Raw genomic sequence first — 18,111 nt, forward strand, 5'->3', positions numbered from 1 at the left:
GTGCGATGCTACAGTAGGTATGAAGACGTGAAAGGATGCTTAACTGAGTTAAAGCGGAGTAAATGAAGTCAAATAAAGAGGGCGACGAGGTTTGGGGTTAATCAATGGCAAAACCTCTTTTATCCAAGGTACAGTGACCTACATATTTAGGGAAGGGAACCGATGGCCTAGATAGTCAAACCACAGTTGAGAGTCCAGTTTCAGAAGGAATGGCTGGCAGCAGGTGGAAGCCTAGGCTATGTGAAGTTCATGCGAACTACGCCGTGTTCGTCTGAGTATGGAAGGCAGCCTGGAATTGCGGACAGCCGAGAGAGCTGTAGAATTGTAGCAGTGGGTAATGTGGGCGATCTGGGAACAGAACGCCACAGACAGAGTCGGACGCTGAACCGCAATGTGTGGGAGTGTAAACTTGGTTAGATATTACGACATACCGGGCACATGGCTCATCCCAAGGAGTATGAAGGTGTTAGCAAGGCATAACCATTAGAGCTAAAAGTGGTACATAACACCTGTGACGAGCTGGATCCTGCAGTGGAAGTGTTGGGGTTGTCCCCTCTCCTTCTAAGGGCGTCCCGAGCTTCACGCACCCCTGTCTTCATCTATTTCCCCAGACCAGATCGCTCATGTTGCCTTTGCGAATGCAGCTTTATACTAGAACTTGAGAGCCAAGCTCCATCTCCCCGCTCCTGTTTATCCCCCGCAGCCACTCACGGACCCCCTTGCGCTATCAGTGTTGCGGTCCTCCCAAGCTTACCCCCGGATGCGGCAAAGCTGACGTCAAAAGGCTGGACAAATCTTGGTCCGAGCCATATGTCCACCAATGGAATCCCCTGACTAGGAACGGAATCCAGTGGGCAAGCTTTGGCCCTGACAAAGCATGTAGACCCGTTAAGATAGCAACATGTGCAGATACCAGGGGCTCAAACGCATTGAACATGGCTTTCATGGCATCCGTTTCTGTGAGTGGCTAACATGACAAGCAATTAAAAACTCTTTCCAGTTGGTACATATATTTGTCATTGTGCTTACTCTATAAAACTTGTCACGGCCTGGGTATCGTACTTCTATGCTCTGCCAACCTGCATTATATATAACCTCCATGCTGACAACCAATCGACTTCTTATTCTTCCGAGAGTTCCATGATTAATACCGTTGAATATTTTAGGGGAAAAAAGCATCAACGGCTTTCGATGCAGATGGTAAAAAGCTCATCCACAAATGTTTGAACATCGTTCACCCTCTCTGCCTCAACGTTGGAGATTTGAATGCCACCGCCAGCATGAACCTTGGTTCTGACTTCAGCTGCCTGTAGCGTTCGCATCTCGATGCCTGCACCACTTGGGCCGTTGCCTCGCACCTCGTCCGTTGGGGACATGGTTTGTTCGCATGCGACTCCGTCGGGACTACGATTAGAACTATCGCTTTCCCCTTTGCCTACTAAGACTGGCGTTCGATGGGTTGTTTTGCTCGCATCTTGAGAAGTTGCCTGGGCGGAATCACTGGCAGTGTGCACTTCAACTCGAATTTCCTCCGAGACCTTTGGAAGTTAGATATGTACTTACAAGCCGAAGATGGATAACTTACCATGATACCGCCAAAGGGCGAGGCCTGCGTTGACGCTTCATGAGCCGGATATGCCAGCGGCGCGTCGAGAGTTGAACTCCCCGGCGATAAAGCGTCACTGCTACGACGTCCTGGCCAGAGCTTAAGGGTTGAGCTGGACTCATTCGAGTTTGTGGCTGAGGAAGATCGTCCCAGTACGGTAGGAATTGGGTTTCCTTCAGAATCCACCGGATAAGATGGCCCAACCCGACCGAGCCTACGGAGACGGGATGGGAGACGAGACTGTCCCTTGTTTTGCATCGCAGGCTTGGGCTTCTCTAGCGGGACAGATTGGATGACAGGTGCCAGTTCGCGGTGGACTGATTGAGTGAAGGCAAGATGCCGGGATGCATCACGCCCGACAAGCTGATGAACCTTAAAGAAGTTCAACGGGACAAATTCGCATCTGCTGCTGGAAACAATGACGTGAATGGGAATCACTAGGCGGAAAGTGATCAGGCTTGTTGGCTGGGATGGTGATCCCTCACCTGCGGCCTGGTTCTGTGGGAGGGTGACGACGGTGCTTGTCAAGATAGCTTCATCGAAGACTGGATCGTCAACCCATGTCCGCAGAGCATCAATGCCGTCGGTAAGCTGCGAAGCAAAGAGCATTTCCCGGGTACTCAAGTTGCTCAAAGAAGCTAGCCGTCTGCTGACGCCAAGCGTAGTCAAGTGATTAAGCTGCCGAAGCAAGTCCCCATGCCAGGGTTGAATACGGTCAATGGGCATCTGAACGCTGGGGAGCAAGTTCCGGGCACCTCGGCGAACCAACACATCGAATCCGTAGCCGCCAACGCGAGCGCGGATGCCAAAGAAGCTCATGTGGACGCCAGGTTCTAGTTGGTTATTGTCGTCGGCGTACGCAGCCATGTTCCGAAGTTTCGATTCAAGGTCCGGCGACTTAATTTGCATGCTGGAGCCAATGATGTTGCTGACCTGACGCAGTTCCGCGAAGCGGTAACCTGCGGCCTCAAGTCTTTCAATATCACGATCGGTCTGAACTCGGCGCACCAAAAACATGAGCGACCCACGGCCAAACTCGTGAGGCTTACGACGGCTAATCCCCTTCTCGGCAAAATCATCGGTAGTAGCAGCGATTTCGAGTTTACGTATGGTCCCGTCGGAATTTAAGACTGTGTCAACTTCTTGGATCCTGTTAACCTCTCGTCCTGGACGCTCTCCACCTGCGCCTGTTGGCAGAATTTCATCCCAGAGTAGGCCAACTGACGTCAGGTGCTCTTTCATCTTTTCAGCAAGACCGGCAGCAGCGACGCAAAAGAGTTCGCGGAAAATCGCGTCGTAGTTGTCAATCAGCTCTCCGTGTTCATTGATCAATTGAATGCCGGCTCGAGAATCACGGTCCCGGCCCTGGCGAGGAAGATGAGCCAGGTGATTGGCCATTCCGCCGATTAGTGTCGAGATTCCTGACCAGTTTCTTGACGCCTGAAACATCCAAAGAAAAAGGGGATGTGAAATGCTAAAATTGTCGCTAGCATTCTTCTCTAGGAAGGTATCGGTGATCTTTTCGGTGGGGATCAGTCCGTCAGGGTTAACAAGGATTCGGCCATGTTTGTCAAACACAGCTGCTGCCAGAACCACCTGTTGAGCTTTGCTGGCATAACGCCTCATGATCCTAGCGGTATATATGGCCGTTCCACCCATGACGAAGCAGGCGCCGATGGACTAATAAGTTTGTTAGAAAGAAGGGGCTTGACTTCATGGCCGTTATCAGCGTCGCCACTTACCAAACAAATAACAACTATAACCGTAGTGTTACGAGAAAGTTCATTGCTGCCAATATTGAGGCGAACAAGTTGGTACTCAGTGCCAGTGGCAGCACACCAATGCATGCCCGAGACCGCGCCTGCTAAAACCACCGAGCACGCAGCACGCTTCCACCACGAATTGGTCCATGCCGCTCTGAACACGAAGAAGAGAGCAAGTGCCACGATGCTGGCAGCGACGGCAATGAGAGCTGCGCCAACGACGTTGATCGGGTTGTATATGCAGATGTAGTTGTCAATAGAGTTGTTTCCAAGATAATGCATTCCACAAATGGCAGCACCAGCGAGTACACCTCCAATAGCCACCCGCCACCAAGAAACAGTATTATTGGTACCGACGGCAACGAAAGCTGCAAGGAGCACGGCGATGGGAACGAAGAAAGATAGAGCTGTGAAACCGCTGGAATAGGCGATTTGCATTTCGGCCTCTCCATCAGCGAGGTCAATGGCCCGGTTGCCAATGAAATGCTGTCTACTTGTTAGGCTCGGTAAGAGGTGCAAAAATCGAAACGTACCATGCACCAAATAGCGATTCCACCCATTGTTACCGCGGAACTGACCAAGAGCAAGCTGTGTCATATTAGCCCGAGTTGTTGGGGTTGGGTCAGGGGTTCGACATACTGGTTGAACTTTCCTTTGGGCGAAGTCCGTCTGTTCAAAAGCTCGAGAGTGGACGCAGCACCGATCAAGCTAACGGCGAAGCTGAGCGTGATGAAGCCTCCATTGAATGTTCGAGGCACAATATGCCCATGATACTTGGCGAACAAGTCTTCAGTTGTTGCAGACATGATGGCGACAACTGGCTGAAAGGGTCCACCCAGATCGTTCCGTTCTCGAATGTCTCTCCTTGGATGCGAAGGTCTACCGGCTTGTTGATATATCTTCCAGCCCGCGTGGCGAGTCTGAGAATGGGGGGCTGTTGGCCAAGATAAAGGGGTCAAGGAAGCTGACTTTTCCTTGGGAAGACCGGGCTTATCCAAGACATATCAAGGATATCAGAGTAAGACAGAGGTGGCGGAACGGGACCTGCGAACGCTCTGGCGCGACAGCGGGCAATTTCATGTAGCATCCCCACCGATACGAAGCATGGTTCTTACGGAGGACTAGCTGGTAGCTTTCCTTACGCTTTTTGCCTTCATTGGATGCAGCAGCGCTAACTAGTATTCAAGCAAGGATTTAGTTTTGTCAAGAGCAACTCGTAACTTATCGACGAGCCTATACTGTGCTAGGGCAAGGGCCGGGAGTGTTCCTGGACCAGCCTGAGCTGATTGACGCCAGTGGATGGGGAGAACGGTGGTTTACCGGTAGACCCGAGCTGATCAAAGATTAGAACACGCCTCTTGTTTCGTCTGCTCAAGTATCTCTAGAGTTCACATCCCTAGGCTGCTCGGACCTAGGCTCGGCCACGCAACTGTTCGTTATGGCTTAGCGTCTACTTAGGAGGGGAAAAAAAACATTTGTCGCAGTAGCGTGGCGCCATTCTCAGAAGCCCACGAAATCTCGTCGTAGGCTGATCCGAAGAAAGCATCGCGCTGTCATTTCTATGATGGCTAACGCGAGCTGGTTGGTTGGCTGAGAAGTTTGACAGAACTTTAACCTTGAGGAATCTCCACCCGGTTTCTCATAAGACATTGGCAAAGTGAAAAAGAAACGGCATCCCGCCATTTCTGGCTAGACCAACGCAGGGAAAGACGAGCTTTTCAGCTCATCAGCTTGGTGCATGGGAATGTCGCAGACATGCAGGAGAAGGTACCTAGAAAGCAGAGTTTTGTATTGCGGCAGTGTGACTTCACAGTAGAGATACAGAGTAAGTCACATGAGACATGGCATGACCAAAGGGAGCGACCACCGCTAGGTGTCGTTGCCCGACTTTCGGGAGCACAGGAGGACAACAGACTCGTTCAACAATGACTTTCATAAATTCTCAGGAGGCGTCGACTAAGCGACTAGCCCCGACGCCACTGATCAGTGTGTTAGAGCAACGGTTGGCTCAGGAATGCCAGCCCGAGCACCATTCAATCCCATTTGAACAACACCAACTTGAGTAATATGCAGCAACGGACAAGATGGCTCTGCAGCATAAGAAACCTCAAACTACTCGCAATGATACTTGGGGGCATACGCTGGCCTTGCCTGGCCTTGCCAGAGGTAGAGCTAGCTGCTGGTAACGACATACTTTAGATGAAGGGTTAAGAGTTAGTAGTAGGCGATGTCCATGCTTCCCTTAGAACAGATATAGGGAGGTAAGATAGGTTTGCCATCTAATTTTGTTAGAAAAATCGGACGAAATCCTATTGGTTGGTTGATCCATGATGTGTGCACCCTTTGACCGCCGAACCCGCTACCCAATGGCCCTTTCTTTTCCCCCTCCAATGCCACCAACCTGGACCTCAACTGAATACGGAGCTTTGAGTCCTGCTGATAACCTCCTCCCTGGTGCGTCAAAAGGCTAGCCTGGATTGTTTTGTTTCACTGAAAGGGCAACTGTGGAGTCAAAATTCTAGCACCTTTCCACGACGGCCCCCAAACCCTCGAATACAGCTCGACCGACTGGGGGGTTCCCACCCATCTCCACATTAGAGCGGTCCCCTTATCGAGATTAACGAAAGGATGCGGTTGTCCTTTGCTGGTTGATATCTATTTTTTGTCATACACGGATGCGAACTGATGTGTATCGGACACAGGGCGCGCTAGCAAGCGCCACAGAGGCACATTTAGCTCGTCTAGGCTACCTACATCCAGCAGGAGGCGCGCACAGGGCTACCGAGGCGCCTGTGAGCTATGCAAGCTGCCAAGTATACCGAGCACAATGTGGGTTGTACTAGTAGTAGCTTGGCAGGCCCTCCATGCGCAAGGCACCGTCATTCCTGGACCGGACTTTGACCCAGTCTTGCCCAAGACCAGAATATTTGAAAGTAAAGGCAGGAAGCAACCAGTGATGGAGACATATAGGAAACAACCCTAAGCCATAGTAAAGCCACACACATGCTTTACTGCCATGGCGTATCGACTCAATGCCATGGTCCGCTGTCAAGGTTATGCGGTGAATATACACTCGGAATCATTCCGTGACCCTTACGATCCAGGTAAATGATCCTTCTCTGATTCCCCGTGGGCGGCTCAAATGGGTCTTGCGGGGCACGGCAGGGGATTTGGAAGAAGGACGTAAGCTGAAAGAAAAGAGGAGGTCAAATGTCGGCTGTAAGACTTTCATCCGCCACTAGCAAGGGCGACGGTGACCCTGGATTCCAAGAGCGAACGACGGTGTCAGGCCACTCCATGACGTTCCCATTCTCGGGGTTCCCTCCCGTTCCCTCGCGTTGTTTCCTGTGTCAAAGATTGGCAAAGTATACTAGATAGTGCCAGACCAAGCATTACCTACAGACAGAACAGAGAGGTACCCACCTTGCCGAGGTTGTTCATGAAAACAACTCATGTACACCTAACTTCTGCAAGGTCACGAGTCTTGTGATGATATGGCTTCTTACAGCCAAGCGGTTCCTTAGCATTGCGTCCGGGAGCAGGATTCTCGGTTGACCACTCCCAATCCCCTCTTCTTACACTCCCAGCGGCGATCCATCTGCACTACGGTTTTTCTCACCCTGCGGGCAAGCCGTCGGTCGAGCCTTCCAACAGTATTTCATACCTATCATCAGCGGTACTTACTTCCCAACTTTCCTTTCTTACACATGAGATGTAAACATGCCACTAGCAGGGAGACTATTTGGAACACGGCTGACCGGATTCATCTGCCATGTGGTTGTGACACCTGAAGACCAAATTCGTCTCTTGAAGCTGAGAGAATATGCTTCCCCTAGTGAAATGTAGTGGACGTTCTGATTCATTTAGTGCCATTGCTAGGGGATGGGAAGAAGAAAAAGTCATTCGTGGGCTTTTATCGACTTTGAAATGAGTCGAGCTTGGAAAATTTAATCAACTAGTTGTCGAACGTATTGGTAGTATCTGTGAAGATTGCAAAATGACCAGCCAGGTCTGCAGAAAGCCAAACGTCTTGATCCGTAGCTTCTTTGGGTCACTCCTTCTATCGGAGCGGGGTCAGCCATCCGAGATATCCTGTTGTCTTGGTGAGCGCCGAGGATTCGTCTCCTAAGCTAATGCTAGATCCGCGCAAGGTCAAAACCAAACGACGGCGTGCAAAACTTGTCCAAATATGGACACCAGAACCTCCGGGCCTTTCCGTTTTATCCCCCTTTATCTTCTTTTCCTCTCTTTTTCGGAACAGACTCCGATGCTTGTTTGATAGAAGTCGACCACAAAGAAACACAGGCAAACCACTACGTCAATCTTGGATCCATTAGGCGATCCCTATTCGGGCTGGAAGGTGAAAAAAAAAAAAAAATCGCCTCGCGTGACTTGCCACTACAGCAGGCGACGTAGATGCCGCCCAGCAATACCTTTTCAATGGGCATATACTTCAAGCGACAACCCGAAATTTTGAGCCTGCTTTTGCATCGCGGGGACGCCGCCTCGCTTCCTCGGATCAAAGATCTGAACGGCAAGCTTTCCGAATTGGCATCTGATCCAAGAGCCTACGCAAGTTTCACTTCCATCAAGTAAGCCACTGTGTAAGGTGCACCCTTAGCCGAACGATCGAATTGCTTTCTTTTTTTCCCTTCCTTTTTTTCCCCTCTTAAATAAGGAATGAAACTTGCCTAGAATCTCCATTTACTAAGGTCAGAGATTATTCTGCAGGTCAATGTGGTCGTCTATTGTTATACATAATGTATTACAGCTGCAATCACTTGTAAAAAATTTCTTCTTGGTGTCACTTAATTTGAATGCCTTTTTCTTTAGGATACCTCTGGGCAGGACAGAAACAGGGCGTATCAGATGCTCCGTCGAGATCTAGCAAACTCAGCACGCAATGTGTTACAAATTTCAGGGCCGCGAGTATGCGACCAGTTCCTGCTGTACAACTTAGTCAACAATTTAGGACAGTACATCAGTTAGAAGCGGAATCGTATTCCGAGCCTTAAGTACCTCTAGACATGTAATGCAAACACATGCTTTGCGGTTGATAGTTTCATAATGCACCCTAAAAGCTGTTCCTACTGGTTCTTGAGAGAATAATTTGAGATGTCGTCGTTTAATAGAGCTGTGCACATGCGACTGATTCCGGACGTTGAGGCTGAGTGTGCCGTACCATCTTGTGGAGATCAGCGCAGAAGACCTCTTCGTACTGGAAGAACGATTGCCCGCGTTTCTTCTAGTCTACGACAACGAGGCCCGCGGGGCAGAAACCCCTGTAGATGAGTAATGATCGCATTTGCAAAGCGGCATGGTGGGGTGTTGCATCACTTAAGTTGCTATCTGCACCTGCATTACATCGCAGTTTGAATGCATCCAATCTCGCGTGTGCGTGAGCGATTACAAAGTGAACAACACCTATCGTTGAAAGCGGGTTGCATTCCACTTTTGACCAATCCCCGATTCTTGGTGACTGTGTTATTGGTTTGGCTTGTTCCCGCGGCATCACAGTCTGCAGTCTGACAAAAACTTCCCAACGACCCCGCCGTCAAAAATGCCTCCATCGGCGGAGGCATCGCCGCCTTCAACGGTTCAAGTCCTTCCTCTCCCGCCTTTCAAGCCCGATCTCTACGAACGCGCCTGGTGCTCGGTGCCGCACCCAACATTGCCACTTCTCGCGACTGCACACTCCAAGTCAGTAACGGTGTACTCGTTATCCTCTCTCTCCTCTCATAGCACTCTGTCCGGCGGCCACACCCGGTCCGTTCGCTCTGTCGCTTGGAAACCCAACCTTCCCCCTCACCAGCTCTGCCTTGTCACCGGCAGTTTTGATTCGACCGCTGGCCTGTGGCGCTGGGATGGCGAGCTGCCGTTCTCCGGTAATGATTTGGCCACAGAGTCCCTCGAAACCGACCTCAGTGCCCCAAAACGCCCGAATGGGGATGGAGATAGCGACAGTGAAAAAGACTGGGAGTTCACACTGGTGCTAGAAGGTCACGATTCAGAAATCAAAGGCGTTTCTTTCGCACCTTCTGGCGCATACCTTGCCACCTGCAGCAGGGACCAGACAGTATGGATATGGGAGGACGTGGGCGTTTCGGAGGGTGACGACGAGTGGGAGACTGTCGCGGTGTTGAACGAACACAACGGCGACATGAAAGGGATCGCGTGGTGCCCTGACGTCCCTGGGCGGAACTCACGAAGGAGATACAGTGCTGATGTCCTTGCAAGTGCCAGCTACGACAATACAGTTCGTATATGGCGAGAAGATGGTGACGGTGAGTGGGTTTGTGTAGCGGTGTTGGAAGGCCATGACGGTACGGTCTGGGGAGTGCAATGGGAGCAGAAGCCGAGGGCGGACAATGGGTTCCCAAGGTTGATGACGTACTCAGCTGACCAAACAATACGGATATGGAGTTTGCAGGAGGAGGACGATGGGGAGGATAGTGCCGGTGCTGGGGCAGGCCTACGGTCGGGGCTTGGTGGCATTCCCAATACTATGAGAAGGTCGCTTCGGGAGGAGTGGGTATGCACCGCCATTCTACCCAAAGTTCATACGCGGGACATCTATTCTGTGACGTGGAGTGCGGCCACGGGGCTATTGGCTAGCACTGGTAGTGACGGTGTGGTTGCTGTTTACAGCGAAAATGAGGACGCGGCAGTCAATGATACCACGCTGAGCAGCACAGAAAATGGTGCTGCGGGCGCAGAGGAGAAGGCCGCTGCAGTAACGGACGGAGACACCAAGAAAGCAACCATCGATCTGCCGGTGGACTCGACCAAGTGGCGCGTGGAAGCAACTGTCCCGAACGCTCATGGCCCGTATGAGATCAACCATATTACCTGGTGCAAGAGATATGATGCAGGGTCAAAGAGCAAAGGGGTAGAGGAGATGCTGGTCACGACGGGCGACGAAGGACTAGTTCGGCCATGGCAGGTTATTGCATCGACATAAAAATAAAGCTGAATGGGCGGCGAAGGTGTCGAAAGCATGCATATCTAGATACAAAATGGAAGCCACCATCAACCTCGCTGCCATCCATTCTCAGTGCAAGGGAAGATGTGTCTGCAGAAGAGAAGGCTTGCCATGATAAGTCAATTAACCTGTAACGAAATGCCAAGGGGAAATCAAACTTGAGCCGGAGCCTAACTAATAACGCTGCAAGTGATGAAAGATTAGCATCTTGCCTGCGTATGCAAATGTCATCTGGATATTGAGTGCCATGATTTGTCGCAAGATGCTGTCAACACAGGCTGAGCCACTAAGTATATTGTGGCTCATGTCATGGTCGGAGTACACACCAGCCGAATTTCGTGGCTTAGCTCCTAGGTTTGTACTTACTGTACCTTGTTAATTGTAGTGAGGCCGCCCGCTACGGAGCCTGGGGCGTTGCTTGGATAGATGGGGTGCAGGAGTGGGTAAAAGGGGAGCGCAAGGTGAGTGAAAGTTGGCGTTATCATTCAGCAATTTCGCTGAGGCTGTGCCAGGCTGTCGTCAGCGCAGGGGAAAATAAAAAAAGACGAATGAGGAGGCAGTACTTCACCACCTCTGCTCACGTCTCCAGTCCTCTTTGCCTGTTGAAGGCAAATGAAGCCAATGGATCGAGCCGAGACAGCATCAGGGCACTGTCACCAGCTGATTCCAGTGACTCCACCGCCAGCGGCGTTCAAAGACGAGGTCTAACCCCCTTCCGACACGCATCTCTGGCGTTCTGTCCTGTCCATTTCCGACCCAGAATTGCTGGAGTAGCCATTAATAGGATAGGCTCTCATGTGTACCCAATTCTAAAGTGCCTCTCACCGCAGCCTCAGCGTAATACTTGGTCAAACTTTTGATATCCATGCGTCCGTCCACCGCCTGACAGTACCAACCATACCCTACATCCTCTTCCTTGAGTCTTCACCTCGGCCTAACCCCCTTCAGCCTTTGTTCACCAAACCACGTCGCCTCATATTGGCTCTTTTGTGGTTCCGTTCTTCCCTCTCGTTGCATGTCTGTTCGTTCGTGTCCGTGTCTATAGCTGTCCAGGCCTCGAACAGAAGGGCAAGCCAGACGGTCTAGAGCCTGGGCCCCTCCGCAACCTTATAAGACGACCCTGGACTCCTGGGGGGCCACCCTCTTGCAGCCAATACGTGCACCACATATCTATACATCAACACTGCACCCTACCCTCGTCCACTTCCCCCCCTCCCCCGCCGCTCCTCGCGTTTAACACATCCGTCGAACTTTTCGACTACTTCCACACACCGTCCCGTCCGCCTCAGCATCTACTCTTCTTCCCTCCGCCATTCGCACAACCCGGCGACTTCCAATCACACTCTGATGGCAGGCCCGACCTCGCCGGGCACAGAGGGCCCCACGTTTGCCCCGCCTCAGCTCCCTGCTGGCTGGATTGCCCAGTGGGATGGCTCGAGTAAGAAGTACTACTTTGTGCAGCTTTCCACCGGCGTTTCTCAGTGGGAGGTGCCGACCGACGCTGCCCCGACCGGCGCGACTCCTTCTCAGCCTTCCGATCATCCTTACGGTGTTCCTCACCCCGAGCTGATTACCCATCCCGACGGCAGCCAGACTGTGCGACACGCCGACGGCACTCTCGAGCCTGTGAACCCGCCCATGCCGCCCGACAACACAAACACGAGAGGGATAGATGGTCCAACTGGAGACCGTGGCCTAGGAGTATGTTCTTTGTTCACTGCGATCCCTTTGCTTCGCGAGCTACTCGACCCCACACGTGTTTGCTATTGATCTTGCTCGGTTACTGACTCGTCTATTCTTAGAGCATGGCCATGAACGCGCTCCTCGGTGGCGGCAAGAACTCGGGTCATGGCTCGTCCTCAGGCAGTCATGGTAATTCGTCAAGTCCCCTCGGCGGCCTTGCGAGCCAGTTGATTAGTGGTATTGGTGGACACGGTAGCAACCACGGCGGCAGCGGCAGCAGTGGTGGCAAGAGTTCCCTGGGCAAGATTGGAGGTGCGCTGGCCTCAAGCCTTCTCTCTAGCGGAAGCAAGCCGCAGCAGGGACAACAGGGGCACCAGGGCCAGCAGCAAAACTACCAAGGCGGCCAGTCCTCCAGCCATCAACAGCATGGTGGCCTTGCTGGGTCTCTCATGGGTGGTGTTGCCAATATGTTTGGTAGCGGCAAGCAAAGTCATACTGTATGTCTCTTAACATGACAGGATACCTTACAGGCGAAGGACTAACATTTACTCTCAGGGTACCAACTTTGGATATTCCAACAACGCTTCCGGTGGTGGCGGTTACTCCGGACAGGCTCCGCCCACTTCGTACCAGCCGCCTGGTTCCTCATCGCACAACCAGCACTCGTCTTCTTCAGCAGGAGCGTCGTCTTACCACTCGCCTGCGCCTAACCATGGGCAAAATCACTCGCAATCCTTCCCGCCGCCGCCGAATCAGTATCCTCCGCCGCCGAGTCAGGGCCAGCCGAACCATAACCCTTCATACGGGGCGCCGTCCCAACAGTCTTCTAACCAGTCATACCCACCTCCACCTACCGGTGGCCCTCCTTCGTCATATGGCCAACAGCCCATTTATGGTGCTCCTCCAAACCAACAACACCAGCAGAACCAGCAACCGCAGTACGGAGGATACAACCCGGCAACCTATGGTAGTGGTGCTCCTCAGGGCTCCCAACCAGGAGGCTATCCCAACCAGCCATCGTACTCCAGCAACCCTTCGCAGCAAGGGCCGGGCTATGGCAACCACTACTGAACGCTACTCACAGCAGGGTTCCATGGTTGTTCAAGAGCCTTGTACGCAATGATGCGATTTTCAGTACCTCTCGCGACAATCCGGGTCTTTGGACTTTTGGTCCCCGAATAAGCCTGCTTAGGGATTTCAACGGGCAGACATACGAGGAACTTACCCAGAGATAGTATATTCCCCTTTTGCATGGTTGACTTCCTTTGGGTGAGAGATGCACAGCAAGTGGTCAAAGATGTACGGCGAGATGGTGGTGGGCCCGATTTGTAGACAGTTGGATTTTGTTGTTAGAACACCTTTCGTTTCGAACAAGACATGAATGCATGGAGAGAAAGGCGTATTACGATACTTTCGTGCTTACAACCTTTTCTTCTTCTCAGGCTTGCCATCAGCGGTAAGTACAGGCTGAATCCAAATAAGAACGAGCTTAGATAGAAACCAGGCCAGCACCGCGACAGCAACAATGTACAAGATAGTTGGAAGTAGTGACCTTGGCAAGGCATTGAACACATAAGGATCGAGTATGACGTCGACATGGACGGGCTGGACGTGGGTCATGAGCCTGGCATCGTCCGTATAGTAGTCTGCTGCAGCCGAGATCCGAAGGAACAGAAGTGAAGTTTCCGTTTCCTGTTCAAGTGATCGCGAAACTTTGCCCTCGCTACTATAGTTTAGGTCGGGTTGGCGGGAGAATGCATATGTCGCGAGTGAAGAGATCAGCTCGGGCGTATCCCAAACAACCGGCAGCTCAAAGACGTTGAGAGAGAACATGGTAGGCTGCTGTAAGATTGTAAGCATGGGTCTCTGTGATAGCAAAGCAAATGCCATCTTACGGTGGCTGCCCAACAAACTCTCAGCTCATATCGCTGGTTCTGTGTGAGGTTTGTGAGCAACAGCCAAGCCACCGTTCCTGAGGGAGACTCGTGAGTCGGAAAAGAAGCTGGAAGATCAATCCTCTTGGACCACTCATCGGGAGTCAGAGCATCCAAGCGGAGATCGTCAACCGTGGGCGGTGTGGCCGGTACGTTGACAGTCTCTGGCCCAAGAAAGATGACCTTCTCAGTATTGGCCTGAGCAATGTCGATGCAGATTGCTAGACCGAAAATGAGGGATGGCCGCATGCTAGGCAATAGTGCCGTCCCAAGATCAGCGTCGGGACAGAAACAGTAGAGATTGTTGTCGAAATACGATTGCCCAGTGTAACCTTTAATGAGTGATGAACTGTAGTGATAAAGCCACTGTGGTAAAGTGGCACAGTAGCGCTGGAGAGGTACTTGGCAAGGTACGTATCACTTCAAACAGATCACGCAGACTCGGAAAACAGGATGAGGGCGGGTGAATTATACAGGGGTCTAGGGATGAGTGAATGACATGCCCGTGCCCCTGTGAATTGACCTCGCTTTTAGGGTGCCTGGAAGAGCTCCCATTTTGTTGTGCTCGTTAGGCTTGCATGAAACAAACATGAGTATTGAAACATCAGGGCTGGCTGTCATTCCCGCCGCCATGGTTCATCATTGGACCCGTTTCCACTATTCACCACCTCAAGATTGAGAGGGCTGAAGACTGGCTTCTTTTGTGTGCTACCATTTTGAGCTTTGACCAAACCATTTATCTTTCCACAAGATGGTTGGTGTTGAATGTCATTAATAGGTGAGGGAGGTCATGAGGCCCTCCCTTGGAGTAGAAGCATGGCTCTGCACAGCATCCGAGATAATCACCTGGGAATGAAATCACTCTCCCTGCCTTTCAATTAAACGTCAATTTAGGGCCAAGTAAGTAAGCGAGACCGTGACTTGCCTCTACATACGCCTCGTCTTGCAAACAATACGGGTTGGTTGGTGCTGGTCTTCTTCAACGAATATGTTTATGGCTACATCAAACCAGACCCTTTCGTACTCTGTCTTGACATGTATCTGCACATGAAGCAGAGCAACACTAGAGAGGGACTTGAGGGTAGACCAATCTCGCCGGAGTGAAGGGTAAGGAATGGGTCAATTGCATCGGCCTCAGTTTTGCCTCATGCATGGCAAACTGTCACTGCCTGGTGTCCAGGCTCACAGCCAGCGAAGTGCGGTGTACTAGGCCTTTGCCCACCTGCGAATCCAATGGCTGCCCTGTGCCTGCCAAAGAGGCTCCACTAGAGAGCCAATAAGACCCCGGAGCAGCCGTGATCCGCTCATCTCATTTGCCAGTCATGCTCACGACAACGGGACGTGAACAACGCGCTTACCAATTCGGGGACCCTCATATCAACAAAAACTCCTGCACGGCCCCTGTTGCGCGCCAAATTTCCCACCCCACCCCGAATTTGACTACCTGAGGAACCCAGTCAAGGACTCAGTAGCACCACCAAAAAAGAGGAGCACGAGCCCAGCACCTGGCACCACCTATTATTCTTTCCCTTGTACTTGCCAGGTCTAACCTAACCTTTTCCACCTCCTGTCGACATCCTCTCGTGATAGCTGCAAAAACAACTTTTTTCTTTTTTGCTTGCTCTCGACATCCTGCGGTCCTGTCTATCTCCTCTACTTCAGTCGCTTGCCTCATTCTTGTCTAGACGTCGCCATCATGCGTGAGGTCATTAGCATCAACGGTAAGTTGTGTGTTTTTGTTTTGATCTTCCCTGCCCCCACGCGTCGGTCTTCACCGCATCGTAGCCCCCATCTACATTACAAGCTGAAAGACGGCTATTGCCGTTGCCTACCACAAACAACAAGCTTTGGTCACCTTGGAGATATTCTTACTGACTCTGTCATGTAGTCGGCCAGGCCGGTTGCCAGATCGCCAACTCCTGCTGGGAGGTACGTTAAAGGGTTTGGTGTCGCTTAGTCGACCTGGGTCGACTAAGCTGCTTGTGCCAGCCAACATCGCCATTGCCTGTACTTGCGCTGCCTTGTCGATAGCTGACTCTGGTCTCTATGTAGCTTTACTGCCTTGAGCACGGAATCCAGGTATGTCATCAACCCGCCAAGTCTTATGTGCTTTTGATTCTAATGGACTTCTGCTTCCAGCCCGATGGATACTTAACCGAGGAGCGTAAGAAGGCCGACCCCGACCATGGCTTCAGCACCTTCTTCTCCGAGACTGGTATGCTTCATCTAGAAAAAGTTGATGGTTTTTTCTATGTGTGCTGACAGAATCGTCTCAGGCCAGGGCAAGTACGTTCCCCGCGCCATCTACTGCGATCTCGAGCCCAACGTTGTCGACGAAGTCCGCACCGGCCCCTACCGTGGTCTCTTCCACCCCGAGCACATGATCACCGGCAAGGAGGACGCCTCCAACAACTATGCTCGTGGTCACTACACCGTTGGCAAGGAGCTTATTGACCAGGTCCTCGACAAGGTCCGCCGTGTCGCCGACAACTGCGTTGGCCTCCAGGGCTTCCTCGTCTTCCACTCCTTCGGTGGCGGTACTGGTTCTGGTTTTGGCGCTCTTCTCATGGAGCGTCTCTCTGTCGACTACGGCAAGAAGAGCAAACTTGAGTTCTGTGTCTACCCTGCCCCTCAGACTGCCACCTCTGTCGTTGAGCCGTATAACTCTATCCTTACCACCCACACCACCCTTGAGCACTCTGACTGCTCTTTTATGGTCGATAACGAGGCCATTTACGACATTTGCCGTCGCAACCTGGGTCTTGAGCGTCCCAACTACGAGAACCTCAACCGCCTGATTGCTCAGGGTAAGTTCGGGACAATGGCCGCATACCTTGCGGTATCAATCACTAACAGTTATTGACAGTCGTTTCCTCCATCACCGCCTCCCTCCGCTTCGACGGTTCCCTTAACGTTGATTTGAACGAGTTCCAAACCAACCTTGTTCCCTACCCCCGCATCCACTTCCCTCTGGTCGCCTACGCGCCCATGATCTCTGCCGCCAAGGCCGCCCATGAAGCCAACTCCGTCCAGGAGATGACCATGTCTTGCTTCGAGCCTAACAACCAGATGGTCAAGTGTGACCCCCGCCATGGCAAGTACATGGCCACCTGCTTGCTGTACCGTGGTGACGTTGTCCCTAATGACGCCCATGCTGCTGTCGCCACGCTCAAGACGAAGCGTACCATCCAGTTTGTCGACTGGTGCCCCACTGGCTTTAAGCTTGGTATCTGCTACCAGGCTCCCCAGATGGTGCCCAACGGTGACCTTGCCAAGGTCAGCCGTGCTGTGTAAGACATAACCCTACCATTTGCTCATTTCGCAAATCGCTGACCATCTGCTTTAGATGCATGCTCTCCAACACCACTGCAATTGCTGAGGCTTGGTCCGCTCTGTCGACCAAGTTTGACCTCATGTACTCCAAGCGTGCCTTCGTTCACTGGTATGTCGGTGAGGGTATGGAGGAGGGTGAATTCTCCGAAGCTCGTGAGGATCTTGCTGCCCTGGAGCGCGACTACGAGGAGGTTGCGGCCGATTCCCTCGAGGGCGAGGATGGCCTTGAGGCTGAGTACTAAGATGTGGATATCTCGATGTTGGATGCGGAGGAAGTCACTGAGCAACCTCTCTATTCGTTTCGGGGTGCTGGCTCTGATGTCGTGGATCTTTGCGTTCAAGCAGTCCTACGGGCCGATGACGTGTTTACTTCAGTTGTTAGAGTGAGAACAGAATAGCCAACTTTAATGCTACGGGGATGAATTAGACTTGTGTTCTCATGATTATGCCAGTACTTAATCTTGATTGATAGACCAAATGCGTCTTTCCTACTGGTGAAAGGCCTTTGCCTCCAATGAGGATGGGAGTGAGTGCATGAACAAGTATCTTGGCAATCCGCATGATCATTTGCACAATTGCAGTATGCAATGGATGTAATATTCAGTAGTGAAAGTATCCTAGTGATGGAATAAGACCATGTTCGCCCTTGTCATCAACCGTCAACCAACCCAAGTACGGAGCGGAGATGTCGGATGTGCAGCCATGCTGGGGGGATGGTGTCTGAGCTTATTATGGGGCAGCTGTGCCTCATTGACAGAACTGGGTACGTACCTAAGTCAGGTAGGTGGCTTGGCCTGCTTGCGAATTATC

At 51.8% G+C, this 18,111-nt stretch overlaps 6 protein-coding genes across 6 annotated transcripts; 4 read left to right on the forward strand and 2 right to left on the reverse strand.

Moving 5' to 3' along the window:
* Positions 1-1,178: 1,178 nt before the first annotated feature.
* CTRU02_203596 (mhyt domain signaling) lies at positions 1,179-4,175 on the reverse strand (the record flags this gene model as incomplete). Its single annotated transcript, XM_036722173.2, has 5 exons — positions 1,179-1,538; positions 1,586-3,286; positions 3,349-3,855; positions 3,903-3,957; positions 4,009-4,175. The coding sequence occupies 5 exons, from the start codon at positions 4,173-4,175 to the stop codon at positions 1,179-1,181; spliced, it is 2,790 nt and encodes a 929-aa protein (XP_036585779.2).
* Positions 4,176-8,186: 4,011 nt separating this feature from the next.
* Positions 8,187-8,384, forward strand: CTRU02_203597 (uncharacterized protein; the record flags this gene model as incomplete). Its single annotated transcript, XM_036722174.1, has 1 exon — positions 8,187-8,384. One exon carries the CDS (start codon positions 8,187-8,189, stop codon positions 8,382-8,384), a length of 198 nt encoding a protein of 65 aa, XP_036585780.1.
* A 545-nt stretch (positions 8,385-8,929) lies between these two features.
* On the forward strand, positions 8,930-10,330 carry CTRU02_203598 (WD repeat protein; the record flags this gene model as incomplete). The annotated part of the gene is made up of 1 exon (XM_036722175.1): positions 8,930-10,330. One exon carries the CDS (start codon positions 8,930-8,932, stop codon positions 10,328-10,330), a length of 1,401 nt encoding a protein of 466 aa, XP_036585781.1.
* A 1,368-nt stretch (positions 10,331-11,698) lies between these two features.
* Positions 11,699-13,105, forward strand: CTRU02_203599 (WW domain-containing protein; the record flags this gene model as incomplete). The annotated part of the gene is made up of 3 exons (XM_070204236.1): positions 11,699-12,052; positions 12,154-12,531; positions 12,572-13,105. 3 exons carry the CDS (start codon positions 11,699-11,701, stop codon positions 13,103-13,105), a joined length of 1,266 nt encoding a protein of 421 aa, XP_070061999.1.
* Positions 13,106-13,453: 348 nt separating this feature from the next.
* CTRU02_203600 (uncharacterized protein) lies at positions 13,454-14,217 on the reverse strand (the record flags this gene model as incomplete). Its single annotated transcript, XM_036722177.1, has 2 exons — positions 13,454-13,876; positions 13,930-14,217. 2 exons carry the CDS (start codon positions 14,215-14,217, stop codon positions 13,454-13,456), a joined length of 711 nt encoding a protein of 236 aa, XP_036585783.1.
* Positions 14,218-15,664: 1,447 nt separating this feature from the next.
* CTRU02_203601 (tubulin alpha-B chain) lies at positions 15,665-17,543 on the forward strand (the record flags this gene model as incomplete). Its single annotated transcript, XM_036722178.1, has 7 exons — positions 15,665-15,689; positions 15,857-15,897; positions 16,021-16,047; positions 16,108-16,183; positions 16,245-16,775; positions 16,835-17,258; positions 17,315-17,543. The coding sequence occupies 7 exons, from the start codon at positions 15,665-15,667 to the stop codon at positions 17,541-17,543; spliced, it is 1,353 nt and encodes a 450-aa protein (XP_036585784.1).
* Between the last annotated feature and the right edge of the window lie 568 nt (positions 17,544-18,111).

The sequence above is a fragment of the Colletotrichum truncatum genome, assembly GCF_014235925.2.
Source record: "Colletotrichum truncatum strain CMES1059 chromosome Unknown Contig_0002, whole genome shotgun sequence".
In the NCBI taxonomy this organism is placed as follows: Eukaryota; Fungi; Ascomycota; class Sordariomycetes; order Glomerellales; family Glomerellaceae; genus Colletotrichum; species Colletotrichum truncatum.